The sequence below is a fragment of the Maylandia zebra genome, linkage group LG6, assembly GCF_041146795.1.
Source record: "Maylandia zebra isolate NMK-2024a linkage group LG6, Mzebra_GT3a, whole genome shotgun sequence".
Lineage (NCBI taxonomy): Eukaryota > Metazoa > Chordata > Actinopteri > Cichliformes > Cichlidae > Maylandia > Maylandia zebra.
The window spans coordinates 21516411-21543411 of record NC_135172.1 but is presented as its reverse complement, the minus strand read 5'-3'; the positions used below and the strand labels follow the sequence as shown (position 1 = coordinate 21543411).

Sequence of the window (27001 nt, the reverse complement as noted above, 5' to 3'; positions counted from 1 at the left end):
TTCTTTTTCACACTCCTAACATACTGGTGTGCACGACTCCAGTAGCCTAAACATTAGTACATATGCTGCTGCGAGGAGCTTCTCCTAATATGACATCGCTCTAACTCTATTCCAGCCACACCATTGCTGTTCTCACTGGCATTGGCTTTTTGTGTTGTCTGTCAAATTATAGAATGAGTTCTGTTGACTATTTATTGACCATGTCCCATATTGCTATTGAAAAAAGTTATTTCACAATTTTCTATTTTTATCCTTTTATCGCTTAGGCCTGTTCAACTTAATACATCAATGGTGGAAATACAGCCTAATCAGATGACACCAGGGAACATGATGCACTCACAATATATAGACGAGCTCCATTATATCTTTTCTAACAATGTGATTGTCAGTGTCCAGAGAAGCAGTTCTGTGCCAGAATGTTTCTAGTGGTGCAAAAGTTTATCTTTAAACTTTTCTGCGAATGTTGCTCCAACTTGTGATGCACTGATGCATCGTGAAATGTAGTGTTAGGGCATTTGCAATGTCAGAAGAGCAGTTTTGGGTGACTCTGGTTTCTAAGTTAGAGTTTTAAAAAAGTCGCTTAAAGTTGGAGCGCTTTTGTGTTACTTCTGCCAGCCTAGATTGGTATGGCATACTTTTTTTTTTTTTCAAGATAACTTTAACCGTTTCCACACATAAACAGCAACTTGTAAATTTATCATTTTTTTTATTTCCACTGCTTAGAGCAATGGTCTGTGAGAAGACAAATGTCCACATTGGTTTGCTCTGACCTTCCAGCTGCAGTGCGTGGAGAATTTACATTACTGTGGACATCATATCTTAGCCATGCCACAATAAAAGCCACTTAGTGTACTCCTAGTGCCAGTCCCAAGCTCAGATAATTGGAAAGGGTTGAGTCAGGAAGGGGTGATAAAGGGCACCATTAGAAATGAGCGTTAGAACTCTAACTCTAAGAAATTGCAGGGCAGCAGAAAGGAGGTGGAGGAAAAATAAAAATACTATCAACCATCAAATATTTTGCGAGCAACTTAAAATGTACAATAATACATTAAGGAACTCAAGAAATTCATACTTCGCCAAAATAATCAGTAATAACAAAAATAATCCCAAGGTCCTCTTTTCCACCATAGATCACTTATTTAACCCTGATTTTAACAGCTCCCAAAGAACCCCCACAGACTCACTCTGTGAGCAGTTTGCAGACCACTTCAGGGGAAAAATCAGCGCCATCAGATCTGATATTTTATCTAATCGCGATATGTTTGTAAACACATCTGATGGCTTGATTGTACCTGAGGAGACACTGGACAGCTTTGTCCTGGTTAATGCTGAGAACCTTCAGAAAGTTTTCTCCACAGTGAGACCCACCACGTCTTTTAGATCCAATCCCTTCTTCACTCTTTAAAACACTTTATGGATTTTTTGAGGCTGAGCTTTTATACATGATGAATTGCTCTCTTCAGTTGGGTGTCTTCCCTGCTGCCTTTAAAACGGCGGTGGTGAGGCCCCTTCTGAAGAAGAGCAATTTGGATTGTAATGATTTTAATAACTACAGACCTGTATCCAACTTACCATTTTTAAGTAAAATCTTAGAAAAACTTGTTTTTACTCAGATTACTGATTTTCTCAATGATAGACAGATCCTGGAGATATTCCAGTCTGGATTTAGGGTGAACCACAGCACAGAGACGGCTCTCCTAAAGGTTTTAAATGATCTTAGATGTAACTGGGACTCCCAAAAGCTCTCAGTCCTGGTGCTACTGGATCTAAGCGCAGCCTTTGATACAGTAGACCACGCTATTCTTTTAAACAGACTGAAACACATGGTGGGCCTCTCTGGTGCTGTACATAACTGGTTCACTTCCTATCTCTCTGACAGAAATTTTATGGTGAGTATGGATACATGCTCCTCTAAGATCCATAGAATGACATGTGGTGTGCCTCAAGGGTCGGTTTTAGGCCCTGTACTTTTTAATTTGTATATGCTCTCTCTCGGCAGTGTCATCAGGAGGCATGGAGTGAACTTCCACAGTTACGCTGATGACACGCAGCTGTACATCTCCGTGTCTCCTGATGACACCAGACCAATGGATGCCCTTTTTAACTGTATCTTAGATATACGATCTTGGATGGCAGAAAACTTTTTACAGCTTAACCAGGACAAAACTGAAGTTTTAATCGTCGGTCCCGAGGCTCAGAGAGAGAAACTCTTGTCTAAATTACAGGCATTTTCACTATGTCCTTCGCTACAAGTGAAAAACCTGGGTGTTATTTTTGACTCTGAGCTTGGTTTTATCCCACATGTTAAACATGTAACCAAAATTGGATTTTATCATCTAAAAAATATAGCCAGAGTCTGCCCTATTCTCTCTCGGGCCAACACGGAGATGCTGATGCATGTTTTTATTACCAGTCGCATTGATTACTGTAATGCCCTGCTCTCTGGTCTTCCTAAGAAGAATATTTCAACTTTACAACTTTTGCAAAACTCGGCAGCTCGTGTGCTGACGAAGACCAGAGGGCGGGCCCACATTACACCGGTTTTAGAATCGCTGCATTGGCTCCCCGTGTGTTTCAGGATCGATTTTAAAGTTCTTTTATTGGTTTTTAAATGTCTTAATGGTCTTGGGCCTTCTTATCTCTCAGATCTGCTTTTACCATACGAACCCTCGCGGACCCTGAGGTCCTCTGGTACTGGCCTTTTAATTGTCCCTAAAGTCAGGACACATACTCACGGAGAGGCAGCTTTTCAGTGGTATGGTCCTCGTCTGTGGAACAGCCTGCCGGAGGAGCTCAGGGCCGCAGAGAACGTACATGTTTTTAAGAACAGGCTCAAGACCCACCTTTTTAATTTAGCTTTTACTTAGCGTTTATTTATTTTATGCTTATTTATTCTATCCTGTTATTCTATTATTAATTTAGACTTTACCTAATATTTATTGATTTTATTCTTATTCATTTTTTAATCTTCTTACTCTATTTATATTTATATTGTATCCTGTTCTTATTTATTTTATCATTTTACCCTGTATATATCCTATTGTGTCATATCTCCAGTGTTTCCTCAGAGGGCGCTCTCTGCACCGGGGCTGTGATCGACTGTGGCTGCTGGGTCTCTGGGGGTCCTCTCAGCCTGGCTGGGGGGCTCCTTTGCCTCCCTCCTGCTGTGTGCCCAGCCTGGAGGCTGCGGTCTGTGACCGGCTCCCGGTGCAGACGGCTCCCTGTTATAGTGTTTCCTCACTTGGCTCATGCGAGCCCAGCCCAATTTTTACTCTTTAAGTGTGTGTGTGTGTGTGTGTGTGTGTGTGTGTGTGTGTGTGTGTGTGTGTGTGTGGGGGGGGGGGGGGGGGGGGGGATATGTGTGTATTCACATCATTTATGTTAGTGTGGGGAGTGAGTTGGAGGGTGGGGTGGGCTGCTTTTAACTATGTAAAGCACTTTGTGCTACATTTTTTTTTTTGTATGAAAAGTGCTTTATAAATAAAGATTGATTGATTGATATATTTCTAATCATGTCCTTTATTATTATTATAATAATGATAATAATAATAATAATGTATATAAACTATACATTATTATTATTTTTTATAAAGGGAAAGATTAGAAATGAGTATATCTGAGGGACAACTCAACATCACCCACTGTCTCAGATCTTTCTTTTAAAGGGACTGTGGCGGAGGCGTGGCCCCGGGCGCAGCTGCAGGGGAGGAGTGGAGCGGAAGGCTCAACGGGGCGGCGCCGCGAGGCTGGTAAGAACAGCTGATATTGTTTATGGACTAATGATGGTCTCCTCCGCTGTGTTTATAGTGAGACGAGGAGGAGCGGCCAAAGGAGATCAGCTGGGCTCGAGCTGTCAGACGGTGTGACTGAGTCAGCTGTCAAAATACAAATATACCAATAAACGAGGAAGTTGGCTATACCTGCCTGTGTGTGCGTGTGTCTGTGCTGGGTGTACTCTACAAGTGGTGCCGAAACCCAGGAAGAGTGCCGGTGGGGACATGTCCGACCCACAGGCCACGCCACCCGCCCAGCCTCTGCAATTCTTGGCGCAGATGCTGGCGGAGATGGCGACGATGAGCCGGGATCAGGCGGCCGACCAGCGTGCCCACCTGGCCGCGCTGCGGGAGCAGACGGACCGACAGACGCAAGTTCTGGAACGGCTGGTCGGGGCCGCTGCCGCGCCGAAGCCCTTGCCGCTGTCGGTGTCGGTGCCCCGGATGGGGGACGGGGACGACCCACAAGTTTTTTTGGAGACCTTCCGGGCCACGGCGGAGGCTTGCCAATGGCCGCGGGAGGAGTGGGCTCCGCGGCTGCTCCCCCTGCTGTCTGGGGAGGCACAAACAGCGGCCCTGAGTCTGCCTCCGGCGTCGAGGAGCAGCTTCCCGGACGTGAGCCGGGCGGTGGTGGACAGGCTGGGGCTCACCGCCGAAGACCATCGCCGGCGGTTCCGGGCCTGTCGGCTGGCCACAACAGACCGACCATTCGCCTGGGCCCGGCAGCTGCGCGACGCGGCGGTTCGCTGGCTGCAACCGGGAACATCGGAGGGCGAGACGAAGCTGGTGGACAAGGTGGTGCTGGAACAGTTCACGGAGGGATTGCCAGCGGAGACGGCGAGATGGGTCCGGTGCCACCGGCCCGCAAGCCTGGAGGTAGCGGTGACGCTAGCGGAAGACCACCTTGCCGCTGGAGCAGGGGAACCCGGGGACGCCGGACGGAGGCCGAACAAACAGGCCCCAGTGCCGGCCCCGAGACGCCGTGTGCCGGCACCAGGGCAGGCAGAGCGGCTGCCGGCGCTGAGCCCCACTAACCCTTTCGCGGCGTTGGTGCCGTCCAGGGCAGCCGAGCCAAGTGGAGCCGCCCCCGAGCCACGGAGAGCAGCACAGACGCCGGGGCCGGAGTGCTGGAAGTGCGGGCAGCCGGGGCACCTGAGGAGGGATTGTCCGCTTATGGAAGTGGGGCAGGTGTTTCGTGTTGCTGGCGCCCCAGCACCCTCCCCCGGTCCAGGAGGGACATACAGTATTCCGGTAAGGACTCGAGGGGGTATACGCCAGGCGTTGGTGGACACGGGCTGCACGCAGACCCTCGTACACCAAAGCTTGGTTCGCCCCGGGGCATTGCTGGAGGCAGAATGGGTGGAGGTGAGGTGTGTGCATGGTGACGTTCACAGGTATCCCATTGTGCCGCTGTTATTAAAGTATAAGGGCAAAACGCATAGAGTAACGGCGGCGGTTAGCCCGCGCCTGTCGCACCCCCTGATTCTGGGTACCAATTGGCCGGGGTTTCATCAGCTACTGGGGCAGTATGCGGGGGTGCGATCACGACCGGAAGCGGGGTGTAGCGTGTGCGCGGCATTCAGCGGTGACGCGGGGTCGTCCGACACCGACTCCGGGGGGGAGGAGCTGGCGGGTCCCTCACGGGACGTCCCGCCGGCCCCGGAAGTGTCCCCCATGGGCGATTTCCCACTGGAGCAGTCTCGTGACGGCACCCTACGCTCAGCCTTTGACCAAGTGATGGCTATTGATGGTCACGTGGTGCGCCCTGAGGCCGCGCAGACCTACCCGCGTTTCGTCGTATTAAACGACCGATTATATCGAGTGAGTCGTGACACTCAGACAGAGGAAACACACACCCAGTTGTTGGTGCCGCAGGGCCGCCGGGAAACGCTTTTCCAGGCGGCCCACTATAACCCCATGGCAGGGCATATGGGCTATGAGAAAACTCTGGAGCGAATAACGGCCCGATTTTATTGGCCGGGCATCCGAGCGGATGTGCGCCGCTGGTGCGCGTCCTGCCCGGACTGCCAACTTGTTAACCAGCCGGCCATACCGAAGGCGCCGCTGCGCCCTCTCCCCCTCATTGAGGTCCCGTTTGAGCGCATCGGCATGGACCTCATCGGGCCGTTTCACCGGAGTGCACGCGGCTACCGCTTTGTGTTAGTCCTGGTGGATTACGCAACGCGGTACCCGGAAGCAGTTCCGCTGCGCACCATCTCTGCAAAGAGTGTGGCGCAGGCACTGTTTCAGGTCATCTCCCGAGTCGGAATCCCGAAAGAGATACTGACTGACCAGGGCACGTCGTTTATGTCTCGTACACTGCGGGAACTGTACGAATTACTGGGCATTAAATCTATTCGGACCAGCGTCTACCACCCGCAGACTGATGGGCTGGTGGAGCGGCTGAATAAGACTTTAAAGTCCATGATTCGGAAGTTCATTAACGAGGATGAACGCAATTGGGATCACTGGCTAGACCCTCTGTTATTCGCAGTGCGGGAGGTGCCCCAGGCCTCCACGGGATTTTCTCCCTTTGAACTGCTGTTCGGCAGGAGGCCACGTGGGGTGCTCGACCTGATTAAAGAAAGCTGGGAGGACGGTCCGAGCCCCGCCAAAAATGAGATTCAGTACGTGTTGGACCTGAGAGCAAAACTCCACACTTTGGGGAGGTTGTCACGGGAGAATTTGCTCCAGGCTCAGCAGCGTCAGCAACGCCTGTATGACAGAGGGGCTAGGCTCAGGCAATTTTCACCGGGAGATAAAGTGCTTGTGTTACTCCCTACCTCCAGCTCGAAGTTGCTCGCCAAGTGGCAAGGACCCTTTGTGGTCACACGGCGAGTCGGGGACGTGGACTATGAGGTCGCTCGGTCGGACAGGGGAGGAGCCACGCAGATTTATCACCTCAATCTCCTCAAACTGTGGCGAGAGGTTGAAACCGCTTCTCTGGTGAGCTTGGTGAAGGAGAGAGATGAGTTGGGGCCGGAGGTGCCAAATTCTATCGTTCCCGCCTCCCTCCCTTGTGATGACCATCTCACACAGGCCCAGAGAGCGGATGTTGTCGCGTTGCAACAGCGTTTTGCGGACGTGTTCTCCCCCCTGCCCGGCCGGACGTCCCTCATCGAGCACCATTTCGTGACGCAGCCTGGCGTGACGGTGCGTTCACGGCCCTACAGGCTCCCGGAGCACAAGCGAAAAATCGTGCAGAGGGAATTGGCGGAAATGCTGAGGATGGGAGTAATAGAAGAGTCGCACAGCGCCTGGTGTAGCCCCATCGTTCTGGTGGCGAAGAAGGATGGGTCTATCCGGTTCTGTGTCGACTATCGCAGGGTGAACGAAGTGTCACGCTTTGATGCCTACCCCATGCCTCGGGTCGACGAGCTCCTGGACCGGTTAGGCACGGCCCGCTTTTTCACGACACTGGACTTAACCAAGGGCTATTGGCAGATTCCCTTGTCTGCCGAGGCCAGGGAGAAAACGGCCTTCTCCACTCCGTACGGTTTGTACCAGTTCGTGACACTTCCGTTCGGCCTGTTCGGGGCCCCGGCCACTTTCCAGCGTCTCATGGACCGGGTACTGCGTCCGCACGCAGCGTATGCTGCCGCCTACCTGGATGACGTGATCATCCACAGCGACACCTGGGCGGAGCATGTGCTGCGGGTGGCCGCGGTCCTGGAGTCCCTGAGGGGGGCGGGGCTCACGGCCAATCCGAAGAAATGCGCGGTTGGACGGAGGGAGGTGCAGTATCTGGGGTACCACCTGGGGGGCGGGCAGGTGCGTCCACAGGTGGAGAAGACGGCGGCTATCGCATCCTGCCCGCGCCCCAGGACGAAAAAGGAGGTGAGACGGTTCTTGGGGTTGGCGGGTTACTATCGTCGCTTTGTGCCGGGGTTTGCGCAGCTAACCAGCCCCCTGACCGATCTCACTCGAAAGGGTGCCCCGGATCTGGTCCAGTGGACGGGGCCGTGCCAGGCGGCGTTTGTGCAGGCGAAAAAGGCTCTCTGTGGGGAGCCGCTGCTTCACACTCCTAACTTTTCCCTCCCTTTTGTTCTGCAGACTGACGCCTCGGACAGAGGGCTGGGAGCCGTTTTGTCCCAGCAGGTAAGGGGGGCCGACCGCCCTGTCCTATACATCAGCCGGAAGCTGGCAGAGCGCGAGCGCCGGTACAGCACCGTGGAGAAGGAGTGCCTGGCCATCCGGTGGGCGGTCGGCTCCCTGCGCTATTACCTCCTGGGACGCTCATTCACCCTCTGTTCGGACCACGCCCCGCTGCAGTGGCTCCACCGCATGAAGGATGCCAACGCCCGGATCACCCGGTGGTATCTGGCGTTGCAGCCCTTTAAGTTCAAGGTGATCCATAGGCCGGGGGCGCAGATGGCAGTGGCCGATTTCCTCTCTCGCTCGCGGGGGGGGGAGTTGGCTCGGCCGGACGGCTCCCCGGCCTCGAACGGGCGGTGGGGGTGTGTGGCGGAGGCGTGGCCCCGGGCGCAGCTGCAGGGGAGGAGTGGAGCGGAAGGCTCAACGGGGCGGCGCCGCGAGGCTGGTAAGAACAGCTGATATTGTTTATGGACTAATGATGGTCTCCTCCGCTGTGTTTATAGTGAGACGAGGAGGAGCGGCCAAAGGAGATCAGCTGGGCTCGAGCTGTCAGACGGTGTGACTGAGTCAGCTGTCAAAATACAAATATACCAATAAACGAGGAAGTTGGCTATACCTGCCTGTGTGTGCGTGTGTCTGTGCTGGGTGTACTCTACAGGGACATTTTCATAAAATCATCCAATATAAAAGAAAATGCTGTTCTGGAATAAACCATCAAATTTGTGCATATTTTAGTAAATGAGATTCATTCTAAACTGACAGGTTTGTGCAATCTGCATATCATCTGCATACTGCCCCACCTCGATTACTCTATATAAGGAAAGTTGTTTGCCTCCAGGTATAGTGGAGAAACTGGTCATGATATTGCAAGATAGAAACCTGCACCTATAAGGCAGGGAAAAAGTCAGATTTAAGAAACTCAGGCTGAAATAATGGAGCTTCTGAATATTGCAGCACTCAGTGTGGCTTAAGTGAGGAAAAAGTTTGGGCATCAAATATGATATAAAAAAAAGACTAGCACCCTACAAGAACACAATATCATATTTGGCATAATACCAAGAAAGTAAACATAGTACACGTATTGTCTGATTGATGTTGTACCCAAATAGATTCATATCACATACGCAGGGGAATGATGAAATTAACATAAACACTCGTATGAATGATTTATGTACAGATTTTTGAGTACCCATTGTTAGTAAATGGGGACCAATGGATCTGCATTGATTAAAAACCAATAGTGTGAGAGAATACACAGAATTTTAATTTTCTTTATGTAATCAGTTAATCAGTCAGTCTTTTTTAATTATCTCATAAGGTGTAAAGCTTTTGACAAAATGTATATTTGAAAATGCATAATCTGCTATAGGGCTGCACGATTTTGCATAAAATGAGAATCACGATTTTTTTTTTTATTAGAATTGAGATCACGATTCTCTCACGATTTTCTTTTCCAGTATAAATATTTATTTCGCTTATTAACTGCACATCAACTTCGTAACAGTTGAGACTGAACATAAAAACAATAAATAAACATAAAAACAATAAATGTCTCACATTTTGTCGTTGCCGCAAAATGTTGTACTGCTTGTAATTCCGTCTCCACCGTTGCTCGACACTGCGTGTATAGAGCAGGTAGTGCAACAATAGAAAATAGTTGCAGGACAGCACTGTGTAGCGTTTGTCTAGGGTGTTGATCATTTTCCTAAATCCCTCGTTTTGAACAGTGTTGATGGGAGCCATATCTTTGGTCAGGTGATAAGTGATAGCCTCCGTAGTTTCTTTGCCTGCGGGAGTTCGACGGGTATGGGGAAGCGCTGTATAAGGTTCCCATTATTGATGTTTGGGTGGTTGACCGGGACGGATTTTCTCCTGTCAGTTTCTTGGCCTTTACAGCTTCCTCATCTCTCAGGTGCTCTCCGTTGTTTTTTCAATGCCAGCTGACTTCTGTATCACGTGGTATAAGGCTCCGCCTTTGTCATTTGTTGAGCAGGAAGAGTGAGCGCTTGTTTTCATGCAGCTTATGTCCCAGATCAAAATGCGGTACAATTGTCATCTTTTTCTTTTTTAGATCGTTGTCACTTGGAAATGAGAACGCACATAAGTATGAATTGAGATCGTGATTTTCTAACGACTAATTGTGCAGCCCTAATCTGATATAATATACAATGATTGAAGCATTGACAATAGTGGAAAGCCTTAGTATTTCTGTATTGCCATGCTTTCAGTTGATCTCTTCTTCTGGGCAAAATTCATTTCAAACTTTCTCACAATACAATTATTGCCGAGATTTTTTGTGTTTAAAAAAATACATAGAAATCACTATTTAGGGCAAATATGAGGAAGATGATTGCATTTGTCTTCATAACCAGTAGCTGCATCTGGTGCTAAAGAGTTTTACATCTTCATGGTGTCTTTTATTCTAAAATCTGTAGGGCCTTCCAGTTCCTTCAGATGGTGCTGCCACACTGCACTCTTCTTTTAATCACAATGTTCAGGTTGGCAGACAGGTAAGGAAGTATCCTCCCACAGTCAATTTCAACTGTGGGAATGAACCATGAAAAGAGGAAACGTTTGTATCCATACTGGTGTGCTCACACACCAACACCATACCACAGAAAAATGGTGGTTAAATGATAGATTTACATATGTGATTCAAACCGCCTGTGCTGCCTGTGTCTGTGCAGTAATAGCTTTGATATTTTCATTTAAGAGTGGGTGTACAAGCAATATGTGCATCTTTAATAAGATACAAGTGCACATAGCTGGAAGTGCTTGTAACTTGTTAAATACATGTATTTGCGAAACAGAAGGAGAATTGAAGCTTTTGTAATTATGTCAGGTGGATAAGTGAGACTGCGTTGCAGGTAATAGCTCACTTCACTCTTTTTCTTTTTTGTTTTTTTTTTTCTAAATCGATAACGCATTTCAGTGTAATATCCGTCGCTCCAGCGCCTTGATGCTGCATGCGGTACCTCTGCCTCAGGATACATTTTCAGAGGTTATCCAAATGAGATCTGCCTTTTTGTGGCTCTTGTTATTACTCTACCACTGGTCCTGTTTAAATCAATTCAGTTTCTCAAAAAAACAACGCTTTGATCCTTGATTTTATCAACTCCAGCTTTTTAGTGTTTCTAATTTCCTCATCCCCCAACATTTTGTTTTCATCCTGGGCCAGCTGTTGTTTTCCAGTGCCTCCCTGTAATATGTGTAAGACGTTTTCTTCTTCATGCCTCAGCCTTGTAAAAATCCTTCTTTTCCTCTTTCCTCAAGAAGTAATTTGCCAAGCGCAACATTATAAAGGAATATTAGGATAAACAAGCTTAGTATCATTTTATCCAGTCTGGCTTGGAACGTGTCAAGTATTTATTACTTGTTCCTCTCTCTCGGTCAGCATACCTTGTGGATAGAGCTCAAAGACTGTCACTCTAGACAACAGAGTAAAAAGCCCATCAAAATCACATTAGGACTTGGTTTATACTCAGTGACGCTGTACTTTATAGAAAACATGTGAAAGTGATTGTTCTTTTTGACATATTGCTATCAGGCAATCAGCACATTATATAAGATTTATGCATTATTTATCATTATTAATAAACATGTTCTAACTCTGCCACAGCATTATATTATGATACATTACACAGAAAGTACAATGGAGTGCCCTTTTGTCCTGCGCAGAAGATCTGCGGCACAAACCACCTTTGAAATTGCAATGTTCTGTTTTTGTTGAGACTGTCTGAGACCTGTTGACTTAACTCTGTGGTCATTTTGGAAGCTGTAGTTTGCGGTAAAGTTGTACTGGAAAGCAAACCAGTAATTCAAACAGGTCTTTGTTGATGTTTAGCATGGTACTACTACTACTTTAAGGGTGTACTCACACTAGACACTTTTGATTTGCTCCCTGCCTAAGCATCAATGTCCCCTTGTACCACTCCAATACTGGCTTGTGCTATATTTGCCATTAATCTGTGCCTGATTGCACTTCAGTTTATCTTTGTTTGTTTTCATACTCCATACATACTCCTGTTCAGTACCTTTAAATTGAGCTCTGGTTTGTTTTTCTCCTTTGTGCAGTTCATATTTTGTAAGGTGCACTCTATATTTGCAATCGGACCAAAGCAATATCCCCAGACTTTTTGGGCGAAGTGGTCTTAGCTGAGTTCCAAACAAACTCCAGAGTGGTTCATTTAAGATGAAATTGTGATTCAACCTTAAGCCAAACCAACTACCAGGTGTATGTTACAGACTTGAGCTAAACGCCTTTCCATAACTATGTATGCTTTGCATTTGGGGTGGCTGTGACTCAGGAGTTGGAGCAGGTGATTTACTTATTGCAAGGTTGATGGTTCAATCTCTGGCTGCTCCAGTTTGCCCAGAGTTTTCTTGCACGGTGCATTCACTGGCGTTTAAATGTGTGTGAATGTGTTCCTGAATGGGTAAATGAGACATGTCGTGTAAAGCACTTGGAGTGTGGGTGTTATGTAAGAATCAGTCCATTAACCATTGGGAGATGCAGCAAAGTACCATAAACCGCTTATTTGTTTTGAAAAGTGCTATACAATTAAAGTTTTTTGCCCTGTCCCAGTGTTGTCAATAAGTGGGCTGAACAATCTTATGTGGTTTGTAGAAATGCAGGAAAATTGGTTTTCTTTGAGTTTACTTGCAGTTTCTTCTGTGTGAAAAGAAACCAAGGCACTTAAAACAGTTAAGTGTACAAATATATCAACTGATTGAGAGCAGAGTAAATGAACTATAGGTGTGCAAACTCTTCCCTCTTTCATACATTTATGCTTTTGAGAATTGCACTTGCACAACGCAGTGAGATCCATTATTTTATGACATTTTGCAGCCTAATTAAAGCAGTTTTTGGAAGTAGTGGCACGCTGTCCTGTCCTTATGGGTATGGCTAGCAGGACACTACATGCGTCTCAGGGCCAAGTTACACTTGTCAAACAAACTGGAATTTAGGAGTCAAATGTGCTCAGTCACAGTGTTGTGAGTACACCGTGATATACCTGTATTCTTACTTTAACCCACTAACTTTTATAGTGTGAACAATGTTGGAGTGGTTAACACATCTGCCGAACATGCAAAAGACCCCTGATTTTAGACCAGAAGGAGGCAGAAACCCAGCCTCGGGGTGTCTCAAGCTAGTGTACTCACAGAGTTGGTTCCAAGCCTGGATAAAAGGGAGGGTTGACTCAGGAAAGGCATCCAACATAAAATCTGGCCCACGTCAAATTTGAGGATCCAGCTGCTGTAGCAACCCCTTAAAAAATAAAGGAGTAATGTGTAGTAGCCAAAAGGTTGAGGTACTTGACCCTAAGTTACTCAGCAGTGCGTCCATGCAGTCTGAACCCAAGTGAAAACACTTGGGTAGAAAAAGCACAGAAAATTTTGCTTGTATGAATTGGTGTGAAGGGGTGAATAAGTCAAGTTTTATAAAGTCCTTTGAGTGCTCAGAGTAGAAAAGAGCAATATAAGAACCGTTTGTTAATCACTTCCTGCAGAGCTAACATGTATAATATTGAATTACAGCAATCTCAGGATGCTGGCTGCCCTCAGTATTCACCAGAAGTCATCATATTACATTTGTGTTTTTGACTGTATTCTTGTTGTTTTGTTTTTGTTTTAGGTTTTTAGTCCGCTCATTGATCAAAATGAGTCACAACCCTTTGTTGAGGCTGGAGCAGCGGGCAGCTGAGGCCGATCAGCTCATTGAGTACCTTAAACAGCAAGTCCAGCTACTGAAGGAGAAAGCCAGTAAGATACGCTCATACACTTTTGTTTAAAGAAATTTCTCAGCTACTTTACATATGTAAGGATTTATGTTTATGTTTGTTTTACATTCAGTTTTTCCGTTATTTGCCTATCTGCACTACTCTGCCTGGTTTACACTCAATGTCACTTACCCATTATATTGTATATTGTATAGCTTTCTTGTTATATGTAAAATTGTATTTATTTAAATTTTTACTTTTTAATTATTTTACTTGCATTTTTAATCACTTTTATATTTAAATATATTTAAATGTTCATTTGCTATTTATCTAGGGATTGAGAATAACGCAATTTCTATTCTCTGTATGTCCTGTACATGTGGCAGAATCGACAAATAAAGTTGACTTTGACTTTGACTTTGACTTATTTATTACACGTACTTGCAATAAAAAAAAATAAAAATAAAAAAAGCTTTTAAATAGTTTCAGCTTTTTAGGGAAATATATTTCCACATTTAGCCTCTCCAACAATGATGTTCTGGGCAAACAAAAACATTGGGCACTGCCATGCCTAAATGCTAATACCAGTATTTGGGGTGGTAAATTATTGCATACTGGTTGATAATGAAGTTTGTTTGATTTTCTAATTTGTTTAGATTGGCTACATGCAAAAAGTCCCTGCACATGCCACTCCAGTGCCATTAACCTGTAATAAATAATAAAATGTTGCATTTCTTTTTTGCATTTCTCCTTTGTTATTCTCATGAAATAAACAACGTTTTGGGTGGATGCAGATGTTTACAAGAAACGTCGAATGAGCATTACATTTTTTCTCTTCTGTTAACTCATAGGTGCTGCATTTATTTATAAGGTTTGCCATAAATGTACAGTCTCAAAACTGTGAAACTCTATGTTAATTTTGTGGGGATTTTACATTCAATTGTGTGCTGACTAGTAACAAGAATTTACTGCAGTTCTCCAGGCCAGCGTCAGAGAGGAGAAGAAACTGATGGTGGAAAATGCCAAATTAAAGAACGACATAGAGGAACTTAAAAAGCAGCTGCTGGAGAAAGAAAAGAGAAGAGGAGGTATGTTGACTTTTTGTTCCCGGCAAGGCTTCCATCACAGATTAAATGTTTGTCTTCAAAAAGATTGATGTTGTTATCCTTTATATCTAGTTTTTGAAGCAATTGTGAGCACCGCCTGACCATTTGATGTTAGTTGTTGCTCATTAGAGCGTTTGTTTGGTTTGTGCTATCAATGATAACATCTTGTGCATTCTCGCCTTAGCCTATTATAACCAGCTCTTTTTTTTGGGGGGGGGGGTATAAAACAACCATACTGCTTCAAAAACTCCCCGTTATATTGTGGGAATAACATGTGTGTCAGCCATTGCACTTATGACATATTTTGACATTGAGAGGTAAACAGCTGAGGCCATTTAATGCTTTCCAGAAAAAAGATGCAGGAATAAAAGAGGGCTGGAAGAAATAAGTAATTTATCCTTGCTCAAAAAGCTGGATATGTTTTGGAGAGTCGAAAGATTGTGTTCCAATAAACTCAAGACAATGTTTTTCCACACAGTATATATGATTGTGATGTTTAGCTTTGGGGTTTCTTGTCGATGGCTTTAAGGTGACTGAAAATGGCTCAATCAAAACGTGGATAAATATAAAGGTTATTGAAAGTCAAAGAAATTCCTCAGCTTTGGATATCTGCCTGCAGCGGAGTTATGTTTTCAGTGCCTTTTGTCTGTTTGTTTTGTTCTGTCAATGAGATTACACAAAATCTACCAAGCTAACTTTAATGAAGCTCAGTGAAGAGGTTAGGAATGACCAAAGGAAGAACGTGTTCAATCCTGATGAATTGATTGAAAATGCTCATGTGAAGAAGGATTTCAATGAGAAACTCAGCATATTGCAGAAAAATAAATGTCAGCCTGAAAACCAGATTTCTAAAATTTATTATGAAATGTGAATGATATGCAGATAATTACCAAGGCGTCTAGAAAGGTTACATTTCAGGTAATCGCGCACACATTTTTTTTCTTGGTATTGATATTTCACTCAGGGATTGTATCTTATGTAATATTTTGATAGAGAAAGGGAAAATTGGTTTAAATGTGGAAAAAACCTAGAGAGGAAACTTAATGGGAATGTTAAGAGTTTTAGAGGTTGTTGCCTGTAATTCCAAGGTAAACCGGAAAGGTCCTGATCTCAGGTCCCAACATAGAATTAAGGTAATTAAAAGCATTATGGTGACGGTGGTGTGCCTGCAGACCGATGTTTGTCAGACATAGACACTGGATTTTGTAGGAATTCAAACATCAGGCGCCTGAAATGAGGGGTTACTTGTTCCTACAGAGTTATTGTCGGACATTGTTCCCCGCTTTATGGTTCCTTTTCCTTGTTTCCATCAACTTGGACACTGTGATTTTCCCATCAAAACAGTTTGCATCAGGAGAGCAATCCTCCCACTGGGTGTGTAAATAAAGCACCCCCCTATATCATTTCATCATATTATGTTGACGCAACCAGCTCTGTGCATGAAAAGGGTCAACCAAGAAGTTGTGTATGTGAAGTTTGAATATTCTCTGTTTTGTTCCAGTGCAGCTTTGTGTTTGTTCATTCATTCACATCGGATTTGGGAAACATGGAGTGCGTTCAGATCAGCCACAGAAAAAATGAGTCAATTATTAATCATGTACATTTTACTAATATTTTGCATCTGTTCTTTCTGTAGTGCTTGATGTTCCCATGCCATCAAGTGCCACCACTGTCGAGTGCAATTCAAAGCCCACTCCTCCTAAACCCTCTGGTCCAGCGCCTTCTGGTTCAGCACCATCTGTTGCTGCCGTCAAGGACATCTCTCCTAAAGATGAGGCTAAAAAGAAGAAGCCTGAGAAAAAAGGTAAAAGGAAAAAGATCAGCAGATGTCAAGCTGGCTCAACTATTTAAGTTGCTTTAGCTCATCTGCAGTTGCTGGACATGTGCAAGCTGCTTTGCAGCCCACCTCCACCCATCCATCCATTTTCTTTCACATGTCTAATTCAGGGGCTGGAACCTATACCAGCTGTCATAGGGCGAAAAGCCAGGTACACCTGCACAGATCACTAGTCTATCCCAGGGCTAACATAGAAAGACTGATCATATAAAAGACCCTCATATTGTTCACCCTCATATTCAAATCTATGGCCAATTTGTAATCACCATTTAACCTTACGCCATGCATAAGTTTTTGGACTGTGGGAGGAAGCTGGAGTACCTGGCGAGAACCCACGCAAGCACAGGTAGAACATAAAAACACCACATAGAAAGGCCTCAGGTGGGATTTGAACCTAGGACCTTGTGGCCGCGAGGCAAACCTGGTAACCAACAAACATCTTTCTCTATGTAAATGTCTAATATCAAGTGAAAATGAGAATTATCTGCACATGTGGTCTGTTTTTATGCCTTAATGGTTCCACAAAGCACTTTACAGTATGTTCCCTACTGGCCCATTCATGCACACACTGACACGTCAGGTACAACTGGATGCAAACCAACTTGTCAAAGGACTTTTATTACGTAGTTGGGTCTGGGATCACTCCCATTAGTGGACAACCCACTCTACCACCTGTTCCATGGCTGCCTCATCGCCACAGCCTGTTAATGGATCCAGGATTTCAGGCTCCGCAGGACAATATCCAGTGACGTTTGATTTGTTTGGAATTTGTAAACCACATATATGACAAGTCGTCTTTGTGCAATGTCACAGCTAATTGGATCTAATTTGAGCGTAATTTAATGTTAATGTTTCATTGATGTGCATCATTTGTGTACTTTATTATGAAGTTAAACTGTTTTACGTTTATGACAAGTTTACAGTACAAAACAAGAAAATCCATGCCATAAACCTGGATTAATTAGCAGTAAAACAAATATTTATTCTTGTTTCAGGAAATCTTGTTTGACCTAATTGCGAGGGCTGCAGCATACACACAGGCAAGAGTCAGCTCTGGGTTTGTTTATGAGGTTACTATTTAAAAAGACACTGACAAATTCATTGGAGCTTCTGGCTTTTCTCACATCCAGAACTGTTCATAAAAATGGTGACTTGGTCTTTACTTCATTCAAACACTTGGGTATTGATATTGTCAGTAGGTCAAAATATGTCCTCTGTAATCCTGCAAGTATGTGAAAAATATCCCCTCGCCAAAATTATTTCCGAAGTAAAGGAATTTGCAACACAGCTTTTCCAAACATCTTGGTTTTATTTTGGATGCTTACATTATTTTACTTTGCACATAGAAACAAAATGATTTCAGCCTACAGTTGTCTGTTGTAGTTTTAAACTACAGGGAGTGCAGAATTATTAGGCAAGTTGTATTTTTGAGGAATAATGTTATTATTGAACAACAACCATGTTCTCAATGAACCCAAAAAACTCATTCATATCAAAGCTGAATGTTTTTGGAAGTAGTTTTTAGTTTGTTTTTAGTTTTAGCTATTTTAGGGGGATATCTGTGTGTGCAGGTGACTATTACTGTGCATAATTATTAGGCAACTTAACAAAAAGCAAATATATACCCATTTCAATTATTTATTTTTACCAGTGAAACCAATATAACATCTTCACATTCACAAATATATACATTTCTGACATACAAAAACAAATCAGCGACCAATATAGCCACCTTTCTTTGCAAGGACACTCAAAAGCCTGCCATCCATGGATTCTGTCAGTGTTTTGATCTGTTCACCATCAACATTGCGTGCAGCAGCAACCACAGCCTCCCAGACACTGTTCAGAGAGGTGTACTGTTTTCCCTCCTTGTAAATCTCACATTTGATGATGGACCACAGGTTTTCAATGGGGTTCAGATCAGGTGAACAAGGTGGCCATGTCATTAGTTTTTCTTCTTTTATACCCTTTCTTGCCAGCCACGCTGTGGAGTACTTGGACGCGTGTGATGGAGCATTGTCCTGCATGAAAATCATGTTTTTCTTGAAGGATGCAGACTTCTTCCTGTACCACTGCTTGAAGAAGGTGTCTTCCAGAAACTGGCAGTAGGACTGGGAGTTGAGCTTGACTCCATCCTCAACCCGAAAAGGCCCCACAAGTTCATCTTTGATGATACCAGTACTCCACCTCCACCTTGCTGGCGTCTGAGTCGGACTGGAGCTCTCTGCCCTTTACCAATCCAGCCACGGGCCCATCCATCTGGCCCATCAAGACTCACTCTCATTTCATCAGTCCATAAAACCTTAAAATAACCAGTCTTGAGATATTTCTTGGCCCAGTCTTGACGTTTCAGCTTGTGTGTCTTGTTCAGTGGTGGTCGTCTTTCAGCCTTTCTTACCTTGGCCATGTCTCTGAGTATTGCACACCTTGTGCTTTTGGGCACTCCAGTGATGTTGCAGCTCTGAAATATGGCCAAACTGGTGGCAAGTGGCATCTTGGCAGCTGCACGCTTGACTTTTCTCAGTTCATGGGCAGTTATTTTGCGCCTTGGTTTTTCCACACCCTTCTTGCGACCCTGTTGACTATTTTGAATGAAACGCTTGATTGTTCGATGATCACGCTTCAGAAGCTTTGCAATTTTGAGACTGCTGCATCCCTCTGCAAGATATCTCACTATTTTTGACTTTTCTGAGCCTGTCAAGTCCTTCTTTTGACCCATTTTGCCAAAGGAAAGGACGTTGCCTAATAATTATGCACACCTGATATAGGGTGTTGATGTCATTAGACCACACCCCTTCTCATTACAGAGATGCACATCACCTAATATGCTTAATTGGTAGTAGGCTTTCGAGCCTATACAGCTTGGAGTAAGACAACATGCATGAAGAGGATGATGTGGATACTCATTTGCCTAATAATTCTGCACTCCCTGTAGTGTCACACACGTCTCCTGAGCAATGCCAGCCCATTCTTCTTTGGCGAATCTCTTAAACTCCTCCAGATTTGATGTTCCTTTGGCACGGACCTTGATCTTAAGTTCACCCCACAGCTTTTCGATGAGATTCAAGCCAGGGCTTTGTGCAGGCCTGTTAATACCATTCACGTTGGTCTTCTGGAGGTAGTTCTTCACCAGGAACCACATTTGTTTTGGGTTGTTGTCGTGTTGGAAGACCAATTACAACCCAGACATAGTTGTGCTGCTGACTGCTCAAGGTTTTCTTTGAAAATCTTCACATATCCTTCTTTCTTAGTGATTCCTTCCAGTTTGACAAGATTCCCAGATCCAGACATGTGAAGTGTCACCACGGCATAATATTCCCACCGTTGTGTCACAGTGTGGAGGCGGTGTTTTTTTCTATGCCTTTTCCTTTTTCTCTATATAAACCTAAACTGATTCCTTTTGTTTTTGGCTTGATGTTTCATCAGATGACAGCTTGAACCCTTGAAGTCTTTTATACTGTATGTTATTGGAGGATAACCCTCAGTTTTAACTTGATTTTTAAGTATCACAAAGTTAAAGTTCATCGCTGCACAGCAGTTTGTTATTTTATGGCTAAATAGATATTGTCTGTTTTACCTTTTTGTGACTTGTCATCTTATGTGCAGCACTTTGTGTTTCTGTCTAGAAAGGTGCTATATAAATACAATTTTATTTTTTATTTATTTATTTATTTAATAAAAGGGTCTGTTTTTCAGCAGGGTAAATAATATCGGCACCGGTCATTTTTGTTTTTTTTATTAATATTATTCTGTTTTTGTGTGCAAATAGAAACTATTTATGCTTTGTAAAGAAAACTGCTATGTTTAGAAATGTTATTTCATTGGGGGGCTAATAATTTTGTCCTCATCTATATGGTTCACACTTTGTGGCGTCTGACTTCATTTCCTTCTATGGAAATGGAAACATACATTGGTGATATTGTTTCAGCTATGGTTTGTTTAATGCAAGATTCCATGGGAAGTCACCAGTTGGCTGAAAATATTCTCAATGCTTTTAAATAAATATTTCCTGTCATATTATTCACATTTATTATAATACCATGAAAACTGTGACAGATGTGTTTCTTCAGCAGATGTTTCTTTTAATACATGATGAGTAGCTACTGACTGACTTTCCTTTTAAAAGCATTTTTGGCACTGAAATGTGCAATTTTAAATTAAACCATGTTCCTGTACACTCTTAGCGTGAATTTATTTATTTATTATTTCTGCAGGAGAGAAAGCTGAGAAGAAACAGGCTGCCCCCAGCCAAGAGGATGCCAAGGTGGATGTGTCTCGTCTGGACCTGCGTATCGGCCGTATAATCACAGCAGAGAAGCACCCGGACGCTGACAGTCTGTATGTGGAGCAGGTTGATGTGGGAGAGGCTGCCCCCAGAACAGTGGTCAGCGGACTGGTCAAGCACATACCTCTGGACCAGGTACAGTATTACTCCTTCAGACAAGATAAAAGTTTTCCTGTTATAAATAAGATTAGAGAAAATACGCATTTATGTTAAAGTTTAAGGGGTTTTATTTGCTTACAAATTATTTCGATTTGTTTCATTACAGATACTAAAGTAAAATGTTTATTAGAATTTTATTAGATAAACAAAGGTACGACAAACAACGAAATCCGACATGTCGAAATATCTTATTACTCTAGAAGTAGAACATGATGGAAAATTTTCAAATTAATTTTGCATAATGTGTGGTGTTAGTTACACTAAAATAAAAGCAAGTATTGAAAAACGGAAACAGACTGACGGGCTCATCGGCTGCATCTTAAATTGAACTCACAGCTGGCTACAGCAAAATAATGTATTAAAATCTCTTTTTTATTATTGCAAAAGTACAACAGTGAAAGTTTCTGTGTGCACTTCACTGGACCTGCAGCCTCTCGTCCACTCTGCTCCACCTCAGTTTGTAGCCAATCACGTACTAAACTTTGTTTGATTCAGCCTCTGTGCTCCAGATTTGACTCCTTATTTGCTCGGATTAGCTCTCCACACTCTGGATTCTCTTCTCAGCTCAGCTACAATTGACCAGTCTATTATGGAAATGCTGTTTTATAACATTTCTGTACTTTCTCCAGCTTTCTAAAACTCCAGAGACATGAATCAAAAAACTAAATGCAACAGCACAATGAGTTATTTTTACATTGATATAGCAGACCTTATTATTGTAGGATCTTTACCTTATAATGTAAAGCAGATTGAGGCAACTGCTGCTATGATAAATTAAGTTGAATTGAATTTACTAAAAGGTGTCCTACATTTTTTTTAGAAAAAGGTCTTATTTTCTTAGATCTGGGATGCATCATCTCATCAAAATCCTTTTTTTTTTTTTTCTTTCTTTCTTTCTTTCTTCTTAGCTTTTAGGGAAACTGTCTTCTGTTAAATCGTGGTAAACCTCAGAGGTCTCCTGGGTTTTTGCTTCCTTTGGTTATTGAAATGAGGCAAAGAGACCATAAAGCCTTGGATGCAGTCATTTCGAATTAGAGCATTGGAATTAGCATTATTGTTTCTGATGTATTATGAAATTCTCAGTCCTGTCCTCAAACAAATCAAATTCCTTTCAACCAAAGGAATTGGATATAATTTGTTTTTCCTCTTTCTCTTTGTATGCAGATGCAGAACCGCATGGCAGTCCTGCTGTGCAACCTGAAGCCAGCCAAGATGAGAGGAGTAGTGTCCCAGGCTATGGTCATGTGCGCCAGCTCGCCGGATAAGGTTGAAATTCTTGATCCTCCTAGCGGAGCAGTGCCGGGTGACAGAGTTACTTTCCAGGGCTTTCCAGGTACGGTTACTCTCGTCACTTTAATTTACCTGCACAAAAGAATATGCCGACCCATCAGAATTGAGGATTTTATCTTTAAACTATTTCCAGACAAGCAAGCACCAGGGATCACTCGCTGATTACCAGTGATAGTCACTGACATTTAGTTTGAAAAAATTTCCCAGACTCGTATCCACAAAATGACTCTGTGTTTGGGAATTGAAGGGTGTCGCTGAACCCTTTCACTGCCAGAAACAACATGGCGGTTTGAGCACTCATTCCTATGAAGACACCAATCACAATTTGTTTTTAGACCCCACTGAAAGCTCTCATTAGCTGACCCCTCGTTTCTGTTTGGTGGTAGCTAAATGGCCTGTGACTGCTGCTTCGGCAGGCTAATCAACACTCCCTGCTAGCAGCGTAACGTGATCTTTTTTATTGTCAGTTGAAAAGGTAATTACCTTGTTAAGCCCAAAGGATATAAATGAGTTTAGAGAAGAGAACACACGACCCCCAGTTCCTATCTATTAACTAATCAGCAAGACCATGTAGGAGTCAGGTTCCTTTCCTCTGAAGTTTCCCAAACACTTTCCAGGATATATGACCTGAAACGGCAGAAGAAGAAAAAAAGCCATCACAAAATACATTTGCAAAGCTGAATATGATGAAGGGGTTCACAATAACAATATTGGGAGTTCACTTTTTTGAAATGAGATATAATCAGCCTCAGTCTATGGTCCAAGAAAGGGTATTAGGCTACGTTCACACTGCAGGTCTTGATGCTCAATTTTGATTTTTTGATCAAATCCGATTCTTTTTGTCTGCTTGTTCACACTACAAATAAAATGTGACAGCAAACGCGCTCTAGAGTGAACCCTCAAAGCGGCCCGCATGCGCAAAAGAAGACGTCACACACAACGCGCTCTGTTTAGACCCAGACCAAACAGTATTGTTCGACTGATCGCAATTAATACAAAGACTTGTTTCGGACTTTACGTTTCCCAATTTTGCTTTATTTTGTTATTTACATATGGCCTAATAATTATCCTTATTGCTGTTTTAGAGAGGAGCGGTGCTTCAAGGATAGTTGCAGATTTCTGTCAGAATCTGCAGATTATACAGTACAAATAAAATGTTCACGTTTCTGCAACGTTGTCTTCCCAACAGTTTCACTAACATCTACACGGGATGGCCAGGAAGCGTTCGCGATGTCTTCTCGGGTGCTTCTCCAGAGCTGATAATTGCCGTCTGTCTTGTGTCAGTGACGTAAAAGCCGGATTTAATGCGACATGACCGTTCAAACAGCAGTCACTTTCTAAAACATCAGATATGTATCGGACTCAGTACCACATACGAAAGTGACCCAGATCGGTCAAAAAAGTCAGAATTGATGTGCTTTCGCCTGCAGTGTGAACGTAGTCTTAGAGGTAACAGACACTAAATACTGCAACATGCACGGGATGTGAACATGAATGGGTGTCTTTCTCTAGCGCTGTAATTGGCGTCCTGAAGGGAGGGGCAGAACTTGACACTGACAAAAAAATTTAAAAAGGAAATGTATATACAGGAAAAATCTTTAGTTTTTCATCTTTGGTGAGTTTAAAATCGCAAAGTCATTGGTGCATATTCACAACTCTACTGCCTGCTTGACTAGTGCAAACGGGTTTGTGTTGTTTTGAGCTTCTTTAATTGACACTAAACGGAAACATGCAGACACCCTCCGGAAATAAAATGACACAAAATTGAAAAGAAGAAATATTTTTTAAAAATCTGAGACTTTAAAAAAAAAATAAAATAAAATTAAGAAAAAAGAAAATATAAAGAACTATAATAACTCTTGCCTCAAGTGCAGCAGGCCACATGCATCCGCACAGGCTTTCAGCTGTACCACTTGAAAAGCGTTCTTATTCATCGTGTCCTCTTTTTAACCAGAACATTTTTATGGATGCTACATTAAGAGTCCTGTTCTAACCATCCTCTAAAATGTGGTTAATGAGAAAACAAAAGGAGTGGAGAACGGGAAAAGATGGGATTGGGATTTTTTTTTTTTTTTTTTTTGTAATAACGTTTTGTTAAAAAAGTCAGGGAAGTTTTTAAAATACAGTGAAACAAAGGTGAAAAATAAAGCTGTCCTTTATTTTCCTCCTATCAAAACTCTTATAGCAGAGTTTCAGTTGAAGACAAACGACTCCTGGTGTTGGTAGATGGTTGGCAATTGTTAACATTTCCCCCAACTAATGGGACCCAGTACTTCTGCTTGAACTTAAGAATGTACACAAGTGGCTCATCAAAACCTCTTTCACGCTTCTGATCAAAAACTGATTGTTGCCACTCTTGGGTTGTAAACCAACAGAAATTGCTGCCCTGAGAAATGAAACACATTTGTGTCCTCATAGCACGAAATGGTTGTGTAGAGTGGAAAAAGTCATCACCAGACAGAAGTCAGCCAGTACCGGCTATAAATCTTCCTCAAATGCCAAGCAACATCAAAAACAAGGGCATCATAAAATGAGAACCTCACCTAATTGTTTCCCTTGGATTCATATTTTGATTCTGAGAAATTCGGTTTAGATGTTTTGAATTACAAGACCAAATGGCCTTTTTCAAAAAGCGGATGCTCTAATAGCACATGACATAAAGTCAAACCATTCACAATTCATGTGGTAGACATAAAATAAGGATTAGCTGGATAAATCATGAAATTACATATTGTTGGTCAGTTGCTCACACTTTCATGGTTTCAAGGTCTCCAGGGCCCGTTTTTATATTCATAAACAAACCCTCATAATCTCAGAGAAATGTGCTTGCTTATTATTTGTATATGCAACCACAGAAACCCTGTATTTTGTATTAGCAAAAGTAGACTTACTTTAATAACAGAACCCTCTGTATGTTTCAGGAAAGGTGTCAGCTGAATGATAATAGCTTTTGAAAAAAACAATTATGAAGTTCTTTGTTTTGTTTTCGTGTCATCGTTGCCGTCTTCAGGGCCAATCTGGCATCTTTTGAGTAACAGCTGGTGTGTAATGCCACATAGGAGACAGTATAAAAGATGGATTACCACAGCAACTTGGTGAAGTCCCATTTAAAGGCCTAAAGCTGAGCGTTTTTGCTGTAGCTTTCTTGATGTTTTGAGATGTGAGGAAAGAGGGTTGGATCCGACTGTTAAACCACAGATTCATTTGGTAACTTTCTGACTTCTAATGGCTTGTGATTGACAAGCCACTCAGCATAACCGCTTCTTTTTCTCTGGCTTTAATAATGACCAAACTTAAGACTCAGTCACTTTTATTCATTATTTATTATTCATATTTATTCTCACTCCAAGCTCTGCACAAGATTCTCAATGTACTCAGACATAGTTTATGCATACGAATGGAAAAATAAAAGATTTGATCTTTATCCATCTTTATTTAGCATTTCTGAAGGTCACAAGGATTTCAGAGTGTTACATGCTCTCTTTCCAGACTATATTCCTGGATGACTGGGGCTTGAAAAAATGGAAATACCAGTTTAGACCATAATGTGTTCTGAGTTCTCAGAACGTGGGAATCAAGTGCCCTTTTTCCATGGACTCCTGTAGGCAGTTTTTTGCAATCGGAGAGGGTTGCTTCGGGCTCGCCTTTACAAAAGATGCAGATTTAAGCCAATTCTGATTTGTCTTCATCATTCCTCAGGGTAAATTCATTTGTTTTCAACTTTATATGTGCTCATTAAGCAGTGCAGAGGCCAACATGTTCTTACTTGGATACAATAAAGCTCCTGGATAATGGGTTTTGACAGAAAGTGTGGGTCTTCACACATTTTTCTCCCGTTTTGGATCAACCTTTAAAGCTGACATGAGCAATCACGTTTAGAAGTGATTAGATGGGTCACAGTTTGCAACAGCTTTAACCCATCTGGTTATAAGGGATACCTAAAAATCAAATGCAAAGAGTTGGAACATCACAATAAAAACATAAACTCGTAGTGTTGGAGAATGTCCTTCACATGAGCAGAGAATAAAAGGTGAAGTCTAATATTTTCTTTTGATTGCAGGTGAACCTGATAAAGAGCTAAACCCCAAGAAGAAGGTGTGGGAGCAGGTGCAGCCAGACCTGCGCACTGACGACCAGTGCGTCGCAACCTACAAGGGAGCTGCGTTTGAAGTCGCTGGTAAAGGAGTGTGCAAAGCTCAAACAATGAGCAACAGTGGAATCAAGTAAACTAACAGAGCTGCTAGAGAAAAAAACCCTCAGTGTTTACTTTGCAATCATCTTCAGTGATGGATGGTGGAAATGGAAGTAAATGCTTTGAAGATGTTCAATAAAGGGGATTTGAAAAGTCCTACGAGTCTGTCCTTTGACTTTCAGGTCTTTTCTTTTTTAATGCCTGAACTAGACACAGTCATGGTCTATAAAGTGTAATCAATATTGTTGTGTTTATGGTTTAATTCTCCAGGTTTTGTCTTCCCCCAGGCACATTAGCTTGATTGTGCTTTGATTTTGCGGATGTAACTCTACCAAACTGGACTCCAACTAGTTTTGAGCATTTTAATGAGCTGGAAAGGAAATGGGGATGTTATACTGCAAAACCTCAACATATATCAGCTGCTTAAGCGTCTTTCAGAGGCTACCTAAATGGATCTCAGCCCTGGCATTTTAATCTAATGGTCCACTATTATTAGCTCCACCGTTGCCGGTGCCCTGTGCTTTGTTTATTGCCGTCTTGAAAG

General features: G+C 43.2%; 1 protein-coding gene across 1 annotated transcript in view; it reads left to right on the top strand.

Annotated features, from left to right (window-relative positions):
- The window catches only part of aimp1a (aminoacyl tRNA synthetase complex interacting multifunctional protein 1a), a 29141-nt gene extending 2528 nt beyond the window's left edge, over positions 1-26613 (top strand). Inside the window, exons 2-7 of the mRNA XM_004549423.5 lie at positions 13504-13631; positions 14563-14676; positions 16331-16498; positions 20746-20951; positions 22140-22308; positions 26326-26613. Coding sequence (XP_004549480.1) covers positions 13504-13631; positions 14563-14676; positions 16331-16498; positions 20746-20951; positions 22140-22308; positions 26326-26492 — 952 coding nt within the window. The 3' untranslated portion in view covers positions 26493-26613. The remainder of the gene's footprint in view (positions 1-13503; positions 13632-14562; positions 14677-16330; positions 16499-20745; positions 20952-22139; positions 22309-26325) is intronic.
- Positions 26614-27001: the final 388 nt, after the last annotated feature.